The 16,194-nt window shown below is 63.7% G+C and overlaps 7 protein-coding genes across 7 annotated transcripts in view; 4 read left to right on the top strand and 3 right to left on the bottom strand.

Moving 5' to 3' along the window:
- EMIHUDRAFT_105775 (translocase of outer mitochondrial membrane complex, subunit TOM70/TOM72) overlaps nucleotides 1-2,113 on the bottom strand; it is a gene marked incomplete at both ends in the record, with an annotated part of 3,283 nt that extends 1,170 nt beyond the window's left edge. Inside the window, 4 exons of the mRNA XM_005761447.1 lie at nucleotides 303-594; nucleotides 1,054-1,305; nucleotides 1,525-1,558; nucleotides 1,626-2,113. Coding sequence (XP_005761504.1) covers nucleotides 303-594; nucleotides 1,054-1,305; nucleotides 1,525-1,558; nucleotides 1,626-2,113 — 1,066 coding nt within the window. The remainder of the gene's footprint in view (nucleotides 1-302; nucleotides 595-1,053; nucleotides 1,306-1,524; nucleotides 1,559-1,625) is intronic.
- An 887-nt stretch (nucleotides 2,114-3,000) lies between these two features.
- EMIHUDRAFT_216913 (hypothetical protein) lies at nucleotides 3,001-3,498 on the top strand (the record flags this gene model as incomplete). Its single annotated transcript, XM_005761446.1, has 1 exon — nucleotides 3,001-3,498. One exon carries the CDS (start codon nucleotides 3,001-3,003, stop codon nucleotides 3,496-3,498), a length of 498 nt encoding a protein of 165 aa, XP_005761503.1.
- A 1,051-nt stretch (nucleotides 3,499-4,549) lies between these two features.
- Nucleotides 4,550-5,960, bottom strand: EMIHUDRAFT_51703 (hypothetical protein; the record flags this gene model as incomplete). The annotated part of the gene is made up of 3 exons (XM_005761445.1): nucleotides 4,550-4,903; nucleotides 4,970-5,142; nucleotides 5,195-5,960. Coding segments are annotated over 3 exons (1,293 nt in total), but the record flags the coding sequence as incomplete, so codon positions are not given.
- An 801-nt stretch (nucleotides 5,961-6,761) lies between these two features.
- Nucleotides 6,762-7,685, top strand: EMIHUDRAFT_216911 (hypothetical protein; the record flags this gene model as incomplete). Its single annotated transcript, XM_005761444.1, has 2 exons — nucleotides 6,762-7,433; nucleotides 7,548-7,685. 2 exons carry the CDS (start codon nucleotides 6,762-6,764, stop codon nucleotides 7,683-7,685), a joined length of 810 nt encoding a protein of 269 aa, XP_005761501.1.
- A 70-nt stretch (nucleotides 7,686-7,755) lies between these two features.
- On the top strand, nucleotides 7,756-9,897 carry EMIHUDRAFT_216910 (hypothetical protein; the record flags this gene model as incomplete). Its single annotated transcript, XM_005761443.1, has 4 exons — nucleotides 7,756-7,916; nucleotides 8,461-8,558; nucleotides 9,665-9,738; nucleotides 9,832-9,897. The coding sequence occupies 4 exons, from the start codon at nucleotides 7,756-7,758 to the stop codon at nucleotides 9,895-9,897; spliced, it is 399 nt and encodes a 132-aa protein (XP_005761500.1).
- A 1,148-nt stretch (nucleotides 9,898-11,045) lies between these two features.
- EMIHUDRAFT_216909 (hypothetical protein) lies at nucleotides 11,046-12,167 on the top strand (the record flags this gene model as incomplete). The annotated part of the gene is made up of 1 exon (XM_005761442.1): nucleotides 11,046-12,167. One exon carries the CDS (start codon nucleotides 11,046-11,048, stop codon nucleotides 12,165-12,167), a length of 1,122 nt encoding a protein of 373 aa, XP_005761499.1.
- Nucleotides 12,168-12,657: 490 nt separating this feature from the next.
- Nucleotides 12,658-13,698, bottom strand: EMIHUDRAFT_216908 (hypothetical protein; the record flags this gene model as incomplete). Its single annotated transcript, XM_005761441.1, has 2 exons — nucleotides 12,658-12,758; nucleotides 13,053-13,698. 2 exons carry the CDS (start codon nucleotides 13,696-13,698, stop codon nucleotides 12,658-12,660), a joined length of 747 nt encoding a protein of 248 aa, XP_005761498.1.
- Nucleotides 13,699-16,194: the final 2,496 nt, after the last annotated feature.

Raw genomic sequence — 16,194 nt, 5'->3', positions numbered from 1 at the left:
AGGAAGGGGTGGAAAGAAGAGGCGGACAAAATGGTTGCAGGAGGGGGGGTGTGGCTGAAATCATTAGGGACCGTTAGCATAGCGCATTGAACCAACCGCCCTGGCACACGAGATTGTGAATCGCGGATCAGGGTTAGAGCAAGGCGCCCAGGCGCTCGCCGCGTGGTCGAACGCCGCAAACGCGTCTAGCGAAGCCGCGATGTCGCCTGCGACAGCGCTTTCGATGCCGGGCATATTTCTGCATCTGCGGGGCAACTACCCCGGGACAGTGACCCTGTACGACTACGCGCTCGACTGGCTACCGCGCTCGATCGACATCCTGCTCAAGCGCTCCTCGCGCTCGTACCAGAGCGAGGCGCGCTTGAGCAGGACGTCGATCGAGCGCGGCCGCAAGTCGATCGCGTAGTCGTACAGGGTCATCGCCTCGGGGTAGTTGCCCCGCAGATGCAGAAACATGCCCGCCATCGACAGCGCCGTCGCCGGCGAAATCGCGGCTCCGCCCGACGCGTTTGCGGCGTTCGACCAAGCGGCGAGCGCCTGGGCGCCCTGCTCCACACTCGACACCGCGATCCCCACCCCGTCGAGCCAGGGCGCCTGGTCCAAAGAGGGAGGGGGGAGGGCCTTGTCGGGGCGGAGGGCCTTGTCGGGGCGAGGCCGCGTCAGGGCGAGGGGCGCGAGGGCGAGGGGCGCGAGGCGGCATCGCATCGCGGCGGCCTGACCTCGGCCGTGAAGGAGCCGTCGGCCCCGACCCGGCCCCCCTCTGGTGGAGGGAGCAGCGCGCACGCGGAGAGCCAGTCCTCGAGGGCGGGCTCGTAGTCGCTGACTCGCCTGAGGGGTGTGGCGAGGGAGGTGTCCTCGACGTGTCGTGGGCGTGTCGTGGACGTGTCTCGGACGTGTCGTGGACGTGTCAGGCGGGGAGAGATGGCGCGTGTGAGGAGGAGGAGAGGTGGCGGTGGTGGTGTTGGCGGCGGCGGCGGAGCGGTGGTGGTGACGATGGTGGTGGTGGAGGAAGAGGAGGAGGCAGGAGGTGGAGCAGGCGCACATGTGGCTCACTGCCCTGCGGCAGAGCAGGCCCGCGAGGGCGGCGCCCTCGGGCGGCGGCGTGCTGGCGATCGCCGCGCCGAGCTCCGCCGGCGAAGCGGTCTCGGCGGCGAGGATCGCGCGGTGGCACTTGAACGAGTCGACGAAGGTGCCTGCAGGCAGAGCAGCGGCTGAAGCAGCAGCTGAAGCAGCGGGTGGGGCAGCGGGTGGGGCAGCGGGTGGGCCGGCGGCCGGAGCCAAAGGGTCCTCGAGCAGCGTGTGTGGCTGGGAGCGGGGCGGGCGAGCTTGGAGCGGGGTGGCGGGAGATAAGGCACGGGGAGGCGCGGAGAGGGGCGAAGCGCGGGCGACGCGGGAAGGGTGTGGGGTGCGGAGAGTGCCGATGAAGGAGGCGGAAGGCAGCGAGCGCATTGGCTGCGCCAGCCGGGCGGAGGCCCGGCGGCCAGCGAGAAGACGCAAGACGCGCTCTCCGCCCTCGTTGGCGACCTGTCGCGGCTCGCGCGGGCGGGTGGTGAGCCGCCTCGCGCGGGGAGGGTCACCCTGGGCGGGAGGTCGCAGCCTCGTTGGTCATCCCGGAGAGCAGCGACGCGGCGGTGAAGTCGGAGAAGGAGGCCTCGAGGTCGCCGCGCCGCTCGCGCGCGACGCCGCGCCGGTTAAGCACCTTGACGTACTTCGGGTCGATGGCGAGCGCCGCGTCGCAGTCCGCCTCCGCCTCGGCATGCTTCTCGAGCATCGCGCGTGCCTGCGCCCGGTTGCCGAAGAAGACGGCCACGTCCTTGTGCCTCTTGTCGGGCGCGAGCTCGATGGCGCGCGTGTACTCCTCGCACGCCTTGTCGTACTGCCGCCCCTGGAATCTCTTGTTGCCGAGGTCCTTGGCCCTCTTTGCCTGCGCATGCAGGTCCTCGGAAGCAGCATCTCCTCCGCCGGCTGCCTCAGCTGGCGGCGGCGCCGCCGCCGCCGCAGCGGGTGTCGGGCTGCTAGCAGGTTTACTGCTCTGCAGCAGATAGATGCCGACGCCGACCGCGACAGCGCCGGCCGCGACAGCAACGAGTCTACGGTCGGCGTGGTATGTCATTGCACACACCCGGCGTAGATGCGGCTGAAAAAATGCACTCCTGCTCTCTCTCGTTAACTACAAAATTGTGACACTGTCCTGCGGGGGTGCTCATGAGAGCAGCAATGACAGCAGCAATGACAGCAGCAACGACAGCGACCACAGCAGCAATGACAGCAGGAATGACAGCAGCAATGACAGCAGCAACGACAGCAGCAACGATAGCTGGTGACAGCTGGTGACAGCTGGTGACAGGTAGGTGTCACTGTCGCTGTCGTTTGCTGTCATGACAGCTCCCAGCTGTCGTGACAGCGGCTAACGGTCGTGACAAGCGGCTAACCGTCATGCATGACGTGAACTTTCCATAGTCTCTCAGGTGTAGTTTATTTTTGCTTGAGACATCTTCACTATAAAAACAAAACCAACACGCACAAGCACAGACAGTCGAGAAAAAGAAAGAAAGAAAGAAAACGGACAACCCAAGGGAGGGATGGGAGGACGGCACGCCGCCACCACACAGGGATTTAGACAGTCGAGAACAGGTCGAGAAGCAGCCCACATCATCTTCAATTTCACAGCCTTGTTATTGAGAAGAAAATACCTCCTATGGCGCTGTGCGCTGGCCTGTGAGAGGTTGAGGTGCGAGCCCTGGAGGCCCTGGGGATGGGGGGGGACTACCCGCGGGCTTAGAAGGCCCGCGCGCGGGGGGGTGGGGAATTGAGACCGGTCATGAATGAGTGCGCGACACGCATGTTGCGAGCAGCGTTGTTGATTCACACACAGCTCACACATGAACGGGCAGCAAGCGTCAGAAGGACTGGCGTTGCCTCCGTACTCTTAGCCAGAGAGCGCGGGTGTCGACCTTGAGGAAGCCAGCGCCTGCAGCGAGGGAGACCCGTGACACGCTCATGCTGTCGCGCTCCTCCTCGCATGGCACTTTCGATCTCGAAGAGAACACGCTGGACCGCAGCACCGCCGCTTTCGAGACAGCTAACTTTGAGGCGTATGAGAACCGGTGCATTCCGTCGTGCGTGCGCGTGCGCTGCTGCGGGTGCTTCTGCCTCTCATGGGCGCGGCGGTGGGAGACAGGCCTCCTCCCGAAGGGTCTGCGAACGGCAGATATCGCCGCGCTCGAGCGTCGTCAGAAAGCACTAGAGTGGAGCAACATGCTCGCGATGATGGACTCGGGATCGTCGCTGCCCTCGTCTGTTAAGTCCGTGCCCGACTCGGCGCCGTCCATTCACTCGGCTGACTTTGATCTGCTCGCCGAGCCGGTCGACGCGGGCGCAAACCCACGCGGCGGACGAGGCGGCAGCAGTTGCAGCAGGCACCCGTCCTTCTCCTCAAAGGCGGCGCGGGGGCGAGAGAGCGGGGTCGTCGCCCCGTTGGTCATGGGCGCTGGGTGAGTGGCAGCCTGTCGGTGAATCGCGTGGTGGCTGGGGTGCGCACGGGGGTGGCAGCGCGAGCCCCATTCGCCGTTGAGAGCATTGTCTGTGTAGCCCCTGCGCCGCTGCTACTCTTATGTGCTGGTTTCCAGGTCGCGTCTGGCCACTCTCACACACACACAAAAGCGGCTGAGCGTTGTGTACCATTACGTATAATACAGCAAATGCACGGTGCGACCCTGCACGCTGCAGGCCCCCACGTATACACACACATTCCGGACATTTTGAGATCAAATTGTACGCGCGGTCGTCGTCGCGCGTACAGCGTACACGGCTTTTTACGTCTCTCGAGCCGTTCTCTGCTCCGCTCCCCACCGTGCTCACACCGCATCAGCCGCATCACAGGCGAGGCGGGGGCGTGGGACTGGGAGGGTGGAGCGGAGTACAGTAACTTTGCGCTGTCACACGGCGTGTGCGGGCGCCATGGCGGGCGCCTGACCCTGCATGCCAGCCGGGTCGGCGCTGCCGCTCCACTGCAAGCGCTTCCGGAGGGAGCGCAGCAGCGACTGGCAAAGCGCGCCAGCCGCGACACGGACCACGAGGTAGGCAAACGACGCCAGAGCCAAGACCCCCTTGGGGCCTCGCCGCAGCTGCCGGCTGAGGTGACTCTTGACGAGCAGGGCCAACACCTTGCTTCTCCGCGCCTCCTGCCGACGGCGCAAGCGCTGCGCCGCCTCCGAGACGGGCCGGCTCTCGGCCGCCCCGCCGCCCGCCTCGAACGCCGACCCGCGAGCCGCAAGCCGGCGGGCGGCGAGCGCGTCGGAGAGCGCGAAGGCGGCCGCGTGGCGCAGCGGCCGCCCGGCGGGCGAGACACGAGGCGCGCGGCGAGATCGGTCGAGTCGAGCTCGGAGAGAAGGCGGCGGAGTGCGAGCCCGGGGCGCGAGCCGAGCAGCGACCCGACCGCGTCGTTCATCGCCGCAGCCCTGGCCGCCTCGTTCGAGGCCGAGGCGGCGGGCGGGGCGGCGGCGAGCCCCTCCTCCGCCTCTGCCTTTCCGTCCCGCTGCGCCGCCTGCGCCTCGGCCACCAGCTGGAGGAGCCGCTCCCACTGCACGCGGCTGTCGGGGGTGAGGAGGGTGGAACGGAGAGCGGCGACCCCCTCGGCGCTCTCAGGGGAGAGAGAGCGGCGCATCGCCCACGGCATCGCCATCTCGTAGATGTTGAAGTCGGGGTCGACCCGGCCAGCGATGCCCTCGAGGGTGAGGAAAGTGCGGATGAGCAGGAGGATGTACGGAGGCGTGAACATCTTCCAGCGCGGCGCCAGCTCCTGGTTTAGCACGGTGGCGAGGGCGCCGAAGCGCGACGAGCCGCCCTCGGTCCGCCTCATCGCGTCCTCGAGCTCCCGCGAGAAGCGCGCGAGGCCCAAGTCCTCTCCCGTCGCTTCGTCGACGCCGACCGGAGTGAAGGGCCCGCTCGGCTCGCTCCGGTACTGCACGGGGTCGTTGACGAAGCCGGTGTCCTTGAAGGCCTGCGCCAGGGAGACCCAGTCCTCTGAGAGGGCCGCCTGGATGCCGGAGGCGAAGGCCTCCATGATCTGCGAGTCGACGACCGACATGAGCCCGAAGTCGAGGAAGATGACGCGCCCGTCGTCGGCGAGCATCAGGTTGCCTACCGCCGGGATGCGCACAGGTGAGCCGAGGTCCCGACGAGGCCTCCTCACCGAGGACGTGCTTGCCCTCGTGCGGGTCGGCGTGCACGTACCCGGTGAGGACGAGCGAGGCGGTGCACGCTTCCACGGCCATCCGCGTCATGCGGAGGCCCTCTTCGGCCGACAGCCGCGAGAGGTGTTCGCCCCGCACCCACTCCGTCACGAGCACGCGCCGGCTCGAGTACTCTGGCAGCACGACCGGCGTTCCGACGAAGCCGAGGAAGTCGAGCGACGCCTCGAACCGGTCGCCGTTCCGCGCCTCCTTCGCGTAGTCGAGCTCGTCGAGCACCTCGCCCGCCACCCGGTCGACCACCGAACGGATGTCGCCGTTGTCGAAGCCGCCGCCCAGCGACCACCACGCCTCGATGGCGCCCCACGTGACCACGAAGCAGAGGTAGTCCTGCGCGAGCACCTGCAGCGCGTCCGGCCGCTGCACCTTAACCGCGACCTCCCTCCCCTCGTGCGTGACCGCCTTGTAAACCTGGCCGAGCGAGGCAGCCGCCACCGGCTGCGGAGTGATCTCCGCGAAGAGGGTGGGGCCGCCGTCGCTCCCCTCGTCCTCGCCCACGCCCGGGGCGATGGCTCCCTCCCAGCCGAGCGACTCCTTGACGACGGCCCACGCGAGGCGGTCCGCGAAGGGCACGTTGCACGTCTGCAGCCGCTTGAGCGCGGTCGCCGCCTCGTCACCCACGATGTCCGGCCTCTGCGAGAGCGTCTGCGAGATCTTGACAGACACCGGGCCGAGGGACGCCATCGCCTCGCAGAGGTCCCTGCCGCGCCTAAGGGGTCAAGACCGGGGAAGGGCACTGGAGACGTGCCGTCTCTGTGCTGCCGAGTCTGCATATGCTCTGGGTCCCTAGTATGGGTTGGGGACATATTCACAGCAGTGTGATGGGGTCCCCTAACACCCACGGTGATTTCTTTTTCCGCCGAGGTGGCTGGATCTGCACACCCTGGCGCTGGTGCGTCACCGCGCGTGTCGACGGTTGGGTTGAACTCGTCAGACGCTTCACCCGTGGCGAGGCCGGCGTCGGCACCGGCGTCCCACGCATCCTTGGCCGACTTGACCGTCCTGGCGATCTCTAACAGCCGCGCTGCGATGACCTGCGGCTTGGATGCAAAGAATTTTTTGAGCTCGTCCAGCTAAATTCGTCGCCTCGGAGGTATTCGTACTCCCGCCACGCGTCGAGTTCCGAGCGCCGTATAGCCGCACGCTTGCGAGCCGTCGGCACCACGCGGCCAACCATACCCGCGGCGGGAGCTGTCGGGGCGGTAGGTGAAGTGGTGGTTGGTTTGAGTTCGGTGACGGCCATGGAGATGTAGATGGCTCGCCCTCTGGCTGGGTTGGGGTTAGTGTGTGGCAACTTGAGAGCTGTAGGTAACGAGGCGACCAGGAGCGACAGCATCTTGGGGTGTGTCCAAGTGTGCCCTACGACCGGGTGCATTCGCGGAATTTTCAACAACAGGAAGAGGGAGTGAAAAAATGAAAAAATCTTCCTTCGCACGTGATTTTGGAAATCTTTTAAAGCGAATAAAAAAGTTTTCGGCTTGATTCCCTTCACCCGGAATGGCAGTCCACATGCTGTCCAGTGCCACCGCCTGGCTGCTAGCTGCCAGCATGCTGCCGATTGCCACAGCATTGCACGGCGGTCAGCCGGCATTGCCCACGCCCGTTGCTGCGTCGTCTTTCCGAGCGTGCGTCAAGATGCAGTACGGCCAGCATTACGGAGGCCAAGCCTACGCCGCCGTCTCTTACGCGCAGCAGGGCAACGGGCACTACGGGCAGTCGGCAGCGTACGGCACCGCGCAGCAGGGCAACGGGCAATACGGGCAGCCGGCAGCGTACGGCACCTGGAACGTCTTCCCGCGCGACGGCGCTGGCTCCTCGCTCACAAACACTTACCAGGTCACACCAGGGAGGGAGCAGATCCTCGGGCGATTTGACATGGTCGAGACGTTCGGCACAAAGCTTACCGTCTCGCGTCAGCAGGCCGCGGTGCAAGTCAGGCCGGACGGGACCGCGACGGTCTACTCGATCGGAAAGCCTCCGACGGGTTTCCGCAGGTCTCCGTACGAGCCGTGGGCCTGGCTACAGCACGGGCAGTCGATGGTGCTCTCGCACGGCTGCAAGATCTCTCTGGACGCGGGGGACCCGGAGGGGGCGGTCTACAAGTGCGAGATGGACGACGGCTCAACACCCGGCCTGCAGGGCGGTGGGTACGGCCAGGCGGCCGGCGGGCAGGGCACCTACGTCCAGGCGATTGCAGACTTCAACGCCCAGCAGCAGGCATGCCACACCTCCTCACCACCCCTCCGGCCCGTACAGCCCTTCCGAACACCTCCCCCCCCACACCCCTCCCCAAAGGGCGACCTCGGCTTCCGGCAAGGCGACGTGGTCCAGGTGGTGGAACAGAGGGCGGACGGGTGGTGGAAGGGCTCCCTCAACGGGCAGCTGGGCTGGTTCCCCTCCAATTTTTGCTCGGAGCCGTTCTACGGCCAGTGACTAGTGTCGCACACAACGCTGCAGCAGACGGCAGGCGCAGGTGGGGAGGCTGTATACTTGAGGGATCCAAATGCGGCCGAACACGACGGCGGAGTCGAGTGAGATTCTGTGTCGATGGCGGGATGCGGTTGCGGACTGGGAGTGGGCAGGGGATTCAAAGCGGTTGCATGGCGGAGTTGAAGCAAGAATTCGTTTTCGCTTGAAAGGCAACAAAACTGAAAGGCTGCTTGGGTCCGTCGGACCAATTCCTTTTCTGTGTTAGTGCCAGTGCCCGCCGAGTAAAGAAAGAAAGAAAACAGAAATCCTCCATCGTTTCTTCTTTTTTCTGTTAGTGCCAAAAAAAAGAAAGAAAGAAAACGGACAACCCAAGGGAGGGATGGGAGGACGGCACGCCGCCACCACACAGGGATTTTAAGGAGAGGGGTGTGGTGCACTAGCCGTCGCCCACCCTTGGGCGTCCGCCTCTTCCTATCTCTCTTCGCAGTCTCTCTCCGATTCTCGCTGCGACCTTCGTGCCACCTCGCGGTCGCCCCCTTCTCGTCGTGCTCTCCCTTGTCGCTTCTTCCTCTGTCGCGTCGCTCTCCTCTGTCTCGTTCTGCGACGCCGCCGCCGCCTGCCGGTCCCTTGTTCTCGCGGCTTCTTTCGCCTTTCGGCGCAGCTCCGCCCTCCTCGCTGCATATCCTGGCCCCTCGAGTCTATCGAGCTCTCCTCGCGCAAGGACGAGTCTTCTGACGCCCACTGCGATCATTTGCCACCCAGTCATATCATTGCTCAGGTCCACTCTCTCTTCGAACACTTGTGCCTTCACGGATGATGCCGGCGCTGGGGTCCCCTTCGGGTGCATCGTGACGGCTGACAACGGTATTTCCACTGGTTCGTCCTCCTCGGGGTCGTCTTCCCCCGTTTCCCTCCGCTCGGCTCTACGTTCGGTACGTTCGGTGTGGCTCACCCTCCATGCCGTGAACAGGCGCTTTATCCACCCTATATTCTTCTCTCGTTCCTCTGCCCGTGCCTTGGTCTTGTCGTTGTTTCGCACCCATGTCTGTATGGCAATCGAGGCTGCCTTCCCCACTACCTGTAGTTCACTCGTCACCTCTCCCGCGAGCTCCCTTCTCTTTCTTTCGGGTATGGAGTCCGTGAGTGCGGGTAGCGTGCAGGCAATCACGGGTGCTATTTTGTCGTACTCCTCTTCGGCGAGCGCCCCAAATCTAGACCCTTTCGCCTTTAAGGAGGCTGCCCTCGCTCGTCTCAGGAATGTGGCGGTGTCTTTTGAGTCCGGCGCCTCCCGTTCAACTCTTGCTGTCGCCCTCGCTGTGTGTTTGTCGAGCTTCCGCATGAAGTGACGCGCCTCTTCCTTATTTCCAGCGCAGCTGCCGCTCAGTATGTGCGCCAACGACGCCTGTGGTGGCTCACTGTCTTCTTGTTTCCAGTCGTCCCAGTCTTTCAGTTCCCCGCGTCTCCTCCTTGCCTCGCGCGCCTCTTTTGCGACCTCATCCCTAGCCGCTTTGCACGCTCTGCATCCCCAGAACGCACTTCTCGTGGCGGGGCCCCTCATTCCCCGTTTCTTTTCCCCCTCTAGAATACGCCTGTGGTGTGCCCCATGTGGCACCCCGACCTGTTGTCTCACCCTGGCCCCCAAGATCGTTTTGGTCGTCACATTGTGATCCCCGACGTCGTCAAATGTCGCCCGCCTGTCCTTCCCCCCGTTCTCGTCTGGTAATCTCATCTTATTATCCCATCGATGCTTGAGGCTGGCTACTGCCACTTCGCTCCACAACCGTCCCGCCACCCCTGCCGTGTGCGACCCCGGCCTCACTGTCTTTCGATATTGCTCGCACACCCACTCGTGCGCGCTCTTACACATGTGTCCGTACGTCCGTCGGTCCACTATCTCCCTCTTCTCTGCGTTCTCTGCCGCCTCCCTTCGCACCGTGTACATGCATGGCCGCGTCCGCACCGCGTCCCGCACCACTTTCGAGGCGTCCTCCGTGTCGTTATCCCCGAGGTGTGCTGTCGCCACCGCGTCGGCGTAAGCGTTGCAGGCTATTCCCACGTGTGCTGGCACCCACATGAAGACCACCGCCTCTAGCTACGATCTATAGTAAGCGATCGCCTCCAGCAGTCCGCCTCTCTCCCAGTCCCTCAGGCCTTCTGGCATCCCTTTGCGGTGCGCATTCTCAATCTGCTGCAGCGCGGGTTTGCAGTCGCATAGCACTAAGCACCGCCGCGCTTGCGCATCGCTCGCGCTCGCCATTTTGCGTAAGTATGCGAGTATCGCGTACATCTCCGCGTCTATCGGCTCCCACATGTTCGGCAGCTTTCCTCCCCACATTCCCGCCCCAAACGCTGTCCGTATCTCCCCTTCTTCACAGGGTCCGATTCCGTTGGGATCCTTTACCTGTGCGTCTCCCGGGACGCTCTTTCCGAATCGTGTCGGTCCTTCGAACACGCCGTACGCCACCCTAGGGTTCGGCACGTACTTTCCATCCTCCGCCCTTTTGTCTTCATGGTCCTTTCCTCCGTCCGTCGCCGCAAAGTGTGTGAACTGGTGTGAGACGTGCAGCGCGAGGCATGTCTGCGCTACTTTCACGTTCAAGGCTCGTCCCTTCCCCGACCGCAGCGGCTCGCTGTCTTTTCCCATCTTAATTCGCTTCCCGTTGCCGTCCGTCAGCTCTCCCCCCGTCTCAAATTCGTCGTATCGGAGCAAGAAGCGCGTTAGGGGGTCCTCCTGTAGCTCCCCTACTCTGATCGCGCTCGCCCCGTGTCCGTGCCCCACGAACAGCTCGTAGTCTTCTTTCTTCCAGTTTATGTGTCTCTGGGGCGCCCCCTCTGGGAACAACGTCTCATCCGCCCCGAGGCTCCCCTCCTGTCGCTCCCTCTCCTGTCTCTCCATCATCTTTCTCACCGCGTCCTTCGTGATCTTATTTTGCTCGGGTATCTCCTCCTCCCATGTCGCGTTGGTATCGAGGCCCGGGGTCCCCTCCAGCTTTATCACTCGATTGTCCCCGTCCTCTCTCGACCCCAGTTGCGTGCCGCTGTCTTGCGCCGGTTTCTTCCCTCCGAGGTAGAGCGTCCTGGCCTTCCCCTCCACTCGGATGTCCGTCCTGGTTCGCCCTTCTTCGAACGTGTGTTCTGTCATGTTGGGTGCGCTTGTGCACACCCCGTTAACCTCCCTGCTGTATTCAATGAATCGATCGAGCACGTCGCTCCACGACGGAGCATTACTCTCTCCATCGCACTGTTAGTGCCAGTGCGCCAGTCCAGGCTTGAAAATTCTTTCTGTCGCTTGCGTGTGGCCCGTCCTCCATCGAGGAGGTGTGTAAGACTGACTGACTGTCTTGCCTCTGCTTCCTCTGACTCATGCGCGCTCTAACGGCAGCGCTGCTTTGCATCCAGCCAGGCGGCTCATCGGCGTTGCGAGTGCAGCCTGTCCAGCCTGGCGGCTCAGCGGCGGCGCGAGTGCATGGCGGCTCATTGGCGTTGGGAGTGCAGCCTGTCCAGCCTGGCGGCTCAGCGGCGGCGCGAGTGCATGGCGGCTCATCGGCGTTGCGAGTGCAGCCTGTCCAGCCTGGCGGCTCAGCGGCGGCGCGAGTGCATGGCGGCTCATTGGCGTTGGGAGTGCAGCCTGTCCAGCCTGGCGGCTCAGCGGCGGCGCGAGTGCATGGCGGCTCATCGGCGTTGCGAGTGCAGCCTGTCCAGCCTGGCGGCTCAGCAGTACGCAGCGTAAATCCTCGGGCACTGCTTTCGATGGCAGCGACAGAAGATGGCGGAGGACCAATCATCGACACGGTGGCGCGCGAGCTGCTGGATTCGATTGTGCAGGGCGAGTTGGCCGAGCTGGCCGAGCAGCCGCCCGAAGCGCAGGAGGCGGCGCTCCCAACCCTCCTCTCCAGAGTTGAGCAGCGCGCGGTCGCTGAAGCGGGTGCTCTCGCTGAAAGCGGTGGGCAGAGCTACCAGTTCGGCGACTTGAGCAAGTCGGTGGTGGAGAGCGTGCGTGGCGAGGTGCAGCGGCAGGTGGAGGCCGACTGGAGCACGGACGACATCTCCTTGCTGCTCAAGGTCTGTCTCTTCCTAGGGGCCGGCACCGCGGCGCCGGTCGCCGGCCTCGCTGCGATGCCCGCCGCCGTGCTACTCGCGACTTACGGCACTGTCCTGAAGGCGGAGCTGGGCGTTCGTGCCGTGCAGGAGGTGGGCGTGCGGCTGGCGGAGCGAGCGGCGCAGGGGGTCGCCGACGGCGTGCGTGGCTACACAGGGAAGGACGAGTACAGGTTTGGTGACCTCACGGAGGAGACAGTCCATCGTGTGACGGGCAGCGACGAGTATCGCTTCGGCGACCTCTCCAAGGGCGCCCTCAGGTCTGTCACCGGCAAAACGGAATATGAGTTTGGTGATGTCAGCAAGTCGCTCTTCCGCCGGCTGACTGGACATCGAGGCGGCGGCGCAGAGCCAGACGAGGCCGCCTCTGATGGCTCCACCAAATAGCATGCTCCGTGTTCGAGTCTCCCGGCAAATAAATAAATAAATAAAAACGGACACCTCTACTAGGTGATGCAGATGGGTGAAAAGGAACAGGTCCCCGCCCTTGCGATCTTTGTGAGGGTTCTTTGTCGTTTGTGGGTCAGTGGGTGTGGTCGGGGTACAGGGGGAAGTGTGTGTCGTACGGCTCTGTATGAGGGTATTTGTCTCAAGATGCGTCATGAAAGGCGAGAGACCGGAGAGCGCGACGCTAACTAAGCCCCCACCTCTCCGCCTCACTCACGGTCACGCCAGCGCGTGGCTAGAGCCTAGAAAGCCGTGGACGGTAGACCGGAGAGCGCAAAGCTAACTAAGCCCCCCTCCGCCCCACTCACGCGCTGTCGCGCAACACAAAGCGGGGGGGTGACCTAGACCTTCCACAAGTATGCGCCCTTGGCGTACACATCCAACATGCAACATCCCTCTTCCGCCCCCCCCCCCTTGGATGAACGGTCACTCAGATAGCCTGGATGGCATCCAGCCCTGCCTTCTCTGCGGTGGCGTCTATGGTGTCCGACGATGTCTGGCGGCCCTTGAAGCACAGGTAGGCTGCTGCGGCTGCGAGGGCCAAACCTGCGCTTGCTGCCACAACCGTGCCGACGATCACACCGGTACGCCGCGGCTCGTTTCCCTCCATCTCGAACTTCTGAGGCTCGTCGGTTTTAGAGGGCGTGGGTGCCGGCGAGGCCGACGCCGGAGGCGGCAGTGAGGCCAACGGCGACGGCGAGGCCGAAGGCGGCGGCGACTCGCCAGTGAAGGGGATGTTGCCAGCAATGCATGCCTCGCCGCAGTGCCCTTCGGCTGCGTTGGTGGCGTTGACGCCATCCCAGCGGCAGCAGGTCAGGAGCTGACCTTGGTCGCCCTTGGGGCACGCAAGCTCAGCGCTGCAGGTTCGAGGGGACGGCGGCGCCGATGCGTCTTGCATCGGCGGCGTGGTGGGGGGAGGCGACTGCTTGACGCTCGAGAGCGTGCACACCTGAGCACACGTGCCCTCTCCGCCATAGCCTCCAATGGTGTCGTTCCATCGGCAGCACGTCTCGTATTTCTGTCTGCACTGGGAGTCGTTGGTGCAGGCGGCGGGTTCGCCGGGCACTTCCTCACGGAGCCACTCCTCGGGAAGTCCAGGGCTTGGTGACGGCGATGCGTCTTGCATCGGCGGCGTGGTGGGGGGAGGCGACTGCTTGACGCTCGAGAGCGTGCACACCTGAGCACACGTGCCCTCTCCGCCATAGCCTCCAATGGTGTCGTTCCATCGGCAGCACGTCTCATATTTCTGTCTGCACTGGGAGTCGTCGGTGCAGGCGGCGGGTTCGCCGGGCACTTCCTCACGGAGCCACTCCTCGGGAAGTCCAGGGCTTGGTGGCGGCGAGGCACTCATGCAAATCTTGGCACAGGTGCCGTGGCAGCAAACAGGCGAATCATTGGCGCACTGCGTGTCGGCGGAGCAGATGCTCGGACTGGCTGGTGTTCCGAGGACCAGCGAGCAGAGAAGCGACATGGACGCAAGCGCTTTCGTGCCGTTCGGGCCGCAACGCGGAAAAGCAAGCACGGACAGAGTTTTGACAGCGGCGAATGATAGTGGCTGATACAGTTGTAGTCGGTGGAGCGGGTTGAGTACAACTGTAGTTGAGTGTGAGTCTGTCGGTAAGCGCGGGTTAGCGCGGGTTAGTGCTCACTAACCCGGCACGGGTCAGCTCGGGTCAGAATGGGTTGCCATAACCCGGCACTAAGAGACTATGGAGAGTTCACGTCATGACGGTTAGCCGCTGTCATGACGGTTAGCCGCTGTCATGACAGCTGCCAGCTGTCATACAGCAAACGACAGCGACAGTGACACCTACCTGTCACCAGCTGTCACCAGCTGTCACCAGCTGTCACCAGCTGTCACCAGCTGTCGTTGCTGCTGTCGTTGCTGCTGTCGTTGCTGCTGTCGTAACCATCCCCGACGGTCCAACTGTCACTGCTGCTGTAATTGCGCAGCTGTCATTCCTGCTGTCATTGCTGCTGTCATCGCTGTCGTTGCTGCTGCTGTGCTGTCATTGCTGCTGTCATTGCTGCTGTCATTGCTGCTGTCATTGCTGCTGTCATTGCTGCTGTCATGAGCACCCCCGCAGGACAGTGTGTGGTGCCACTAGCGAGAGAGACAGGACACTCAAGATATAGATGCATGCGCGCGAGACCGCTCACTCGCACGCCCGACGCCACATGAGAAACCCTCTCAACAGTAGCCACGCACGCTCAGCAGCAGCGGGCGTGAGTCGGAGAATCTGCAAAACCCTTGCCCTCCTTCCTCCAGCATGTGCCGTGATGGGCTCCAGCGCTGGTTCATCTGCCGCTCAAAAATCTCACGCGAGCGAACGGTGTCAATCCTCAGCCGCGAGGATTGGGACCTTGAAATCACGATCACAAGCAAACGCGCAGAGCATTGAGCAACACACCTCGGGTTGAACCTCTCAAGGTGCATGCTGTCACCGGCAGTCTGCATGTGGATCGTAGACGATGACTATGGCTGGAATAAGCTCAAGTTCGTTCACGAGGGCTATGGCTGCCTCACGGCTGTGCCTGTGGCGCTGCCTCGCTGTCGCTGTCGCTGTCGCTGTCGCTGTCGCTGTCGCTGTCGCTGTCGCTGTCACTCGCGGGGCCCCGCGCTGACATTGTCACCGCCTGTCGTTGGCATTCACTGGCTTCACTGTCACTGTCACTATGGCTGTCACTGTTCCTGGTGCCTTTCACTCCTCCTTGGCAGCTGGCTGTCACCAGCTGTCACCAGCTGTCACCAGCTGTCACCAGCTGTCGTTGCTGCCGTCGTTGCTGCTGTCGTTTCGCAGCCGCTGTCATGACATATTGACCACGTCATGACGGTTAACAGCCGTTTTAACCGTCATGACGTGAACTCTCCATAGTCTCTAAGCCACTAACCCAGCGCTAACCCGTGCGGGTGGGGCTCGCCGACCACACCCACAAAGAACCCCGCCCGTGCGATCTTTGATGAATCTTTGTGCCGGAGGTGTCCCATCACACCCACAAAGAATCTTGGATTTTGGATTTTCTACGCCTCTTTGTTTATTTATTTATTAATAAAACGGGCATCCCAAGCTAGGGCTGGGTCGAGGTCTCGAGGACAGACGCGTCCCCACCTTTGCAGGATTTTGCAAAAGCGAAGGAAAAAGAAAGAAAACGAAAGAAAGAAAGAAAACACACAACCCAAGGGAGGGATGGGAGAACGGCACGCCGCCACCACACAGGGATTTTAAGGAGAGGAGGGTGTGATGCGCTAGCCGTCGCCGAAAGAAAACGGAGAAGAACCCAATTTCGCGACAAATTCTTTTCTGATTTCGCCGAGCGCAAAGAGCGCGCTGCCTGAGGAAAGGCTCGGCAGCTATTTCCGCCGAGAAGGGGGCGCGCCGAAAGGCTCGGCAGCTGTCATGCTCACGGTGGCCGGCCCGGCCGGCCCCAGCTACATTTTTCGAACCGAGACGTGGGACACCCTCGCGACGCTCGGTGGGGCCGTCGGAGAGGCCGTTGCGGAGAGCGTGTCCAGCGCTGCTGATGGCCTCTCCACCCGCCTCCCCGACGCCGCCCAGGAGCGCGGCCTCTTCTTGTCTACGCGTGCGCCCCGCCCCCCTCCCGCACCACCTGCCCAGCCCTTTCAATGCGGCTGCGGCTGGACCGAGAGGTGGGCCTGCCCCGGCTTCCACGCGCCCGGAACTTTCGGTTGGGCTCAGGAGGACGACAGCCAGTGCTTCAAGTTTTGCTGCAACCAGCCGCGGCCGCCACCGTCGCCGCCGAGCCCGCCGCCGCCTCCACCGCCGCCGCCGCCATCTCCGCCGCCGCCGTCTCCTCCTCCTCCGCCAGCGATGCCGCCGCCCCCGCCGTCTCCTCCTCCTCCGCCACCGCCGCTGCCACCGCCGCCGTCTCCGCCTCCTCCGCCGCCGCCGCCGCCACCGCCGCCGTCTCCGCCTCCTCCGCCGCCGCCGCCGTTACCTCCTCCACC

This window comes from Emiliania huxleyi, assembly GCF_000372725.1.
Source record: "Emiliania huxleyi CCMP1516 unplaced genomic scaffold EMIHUscaffold_71, whole genome shotgun sequence".
In the NCBI taxonomy this organism is placed as follows: domain Eukaryota; phylum Haptophyta; order Isochrysidales; family Noelaerhabdaceae; genus Emiliania; species Emiliania huxleyi.
Note: the sequence above shows the minus strand (reverse complement) of the source record. Positions and strands in the feature narration are given on the sequence as shown.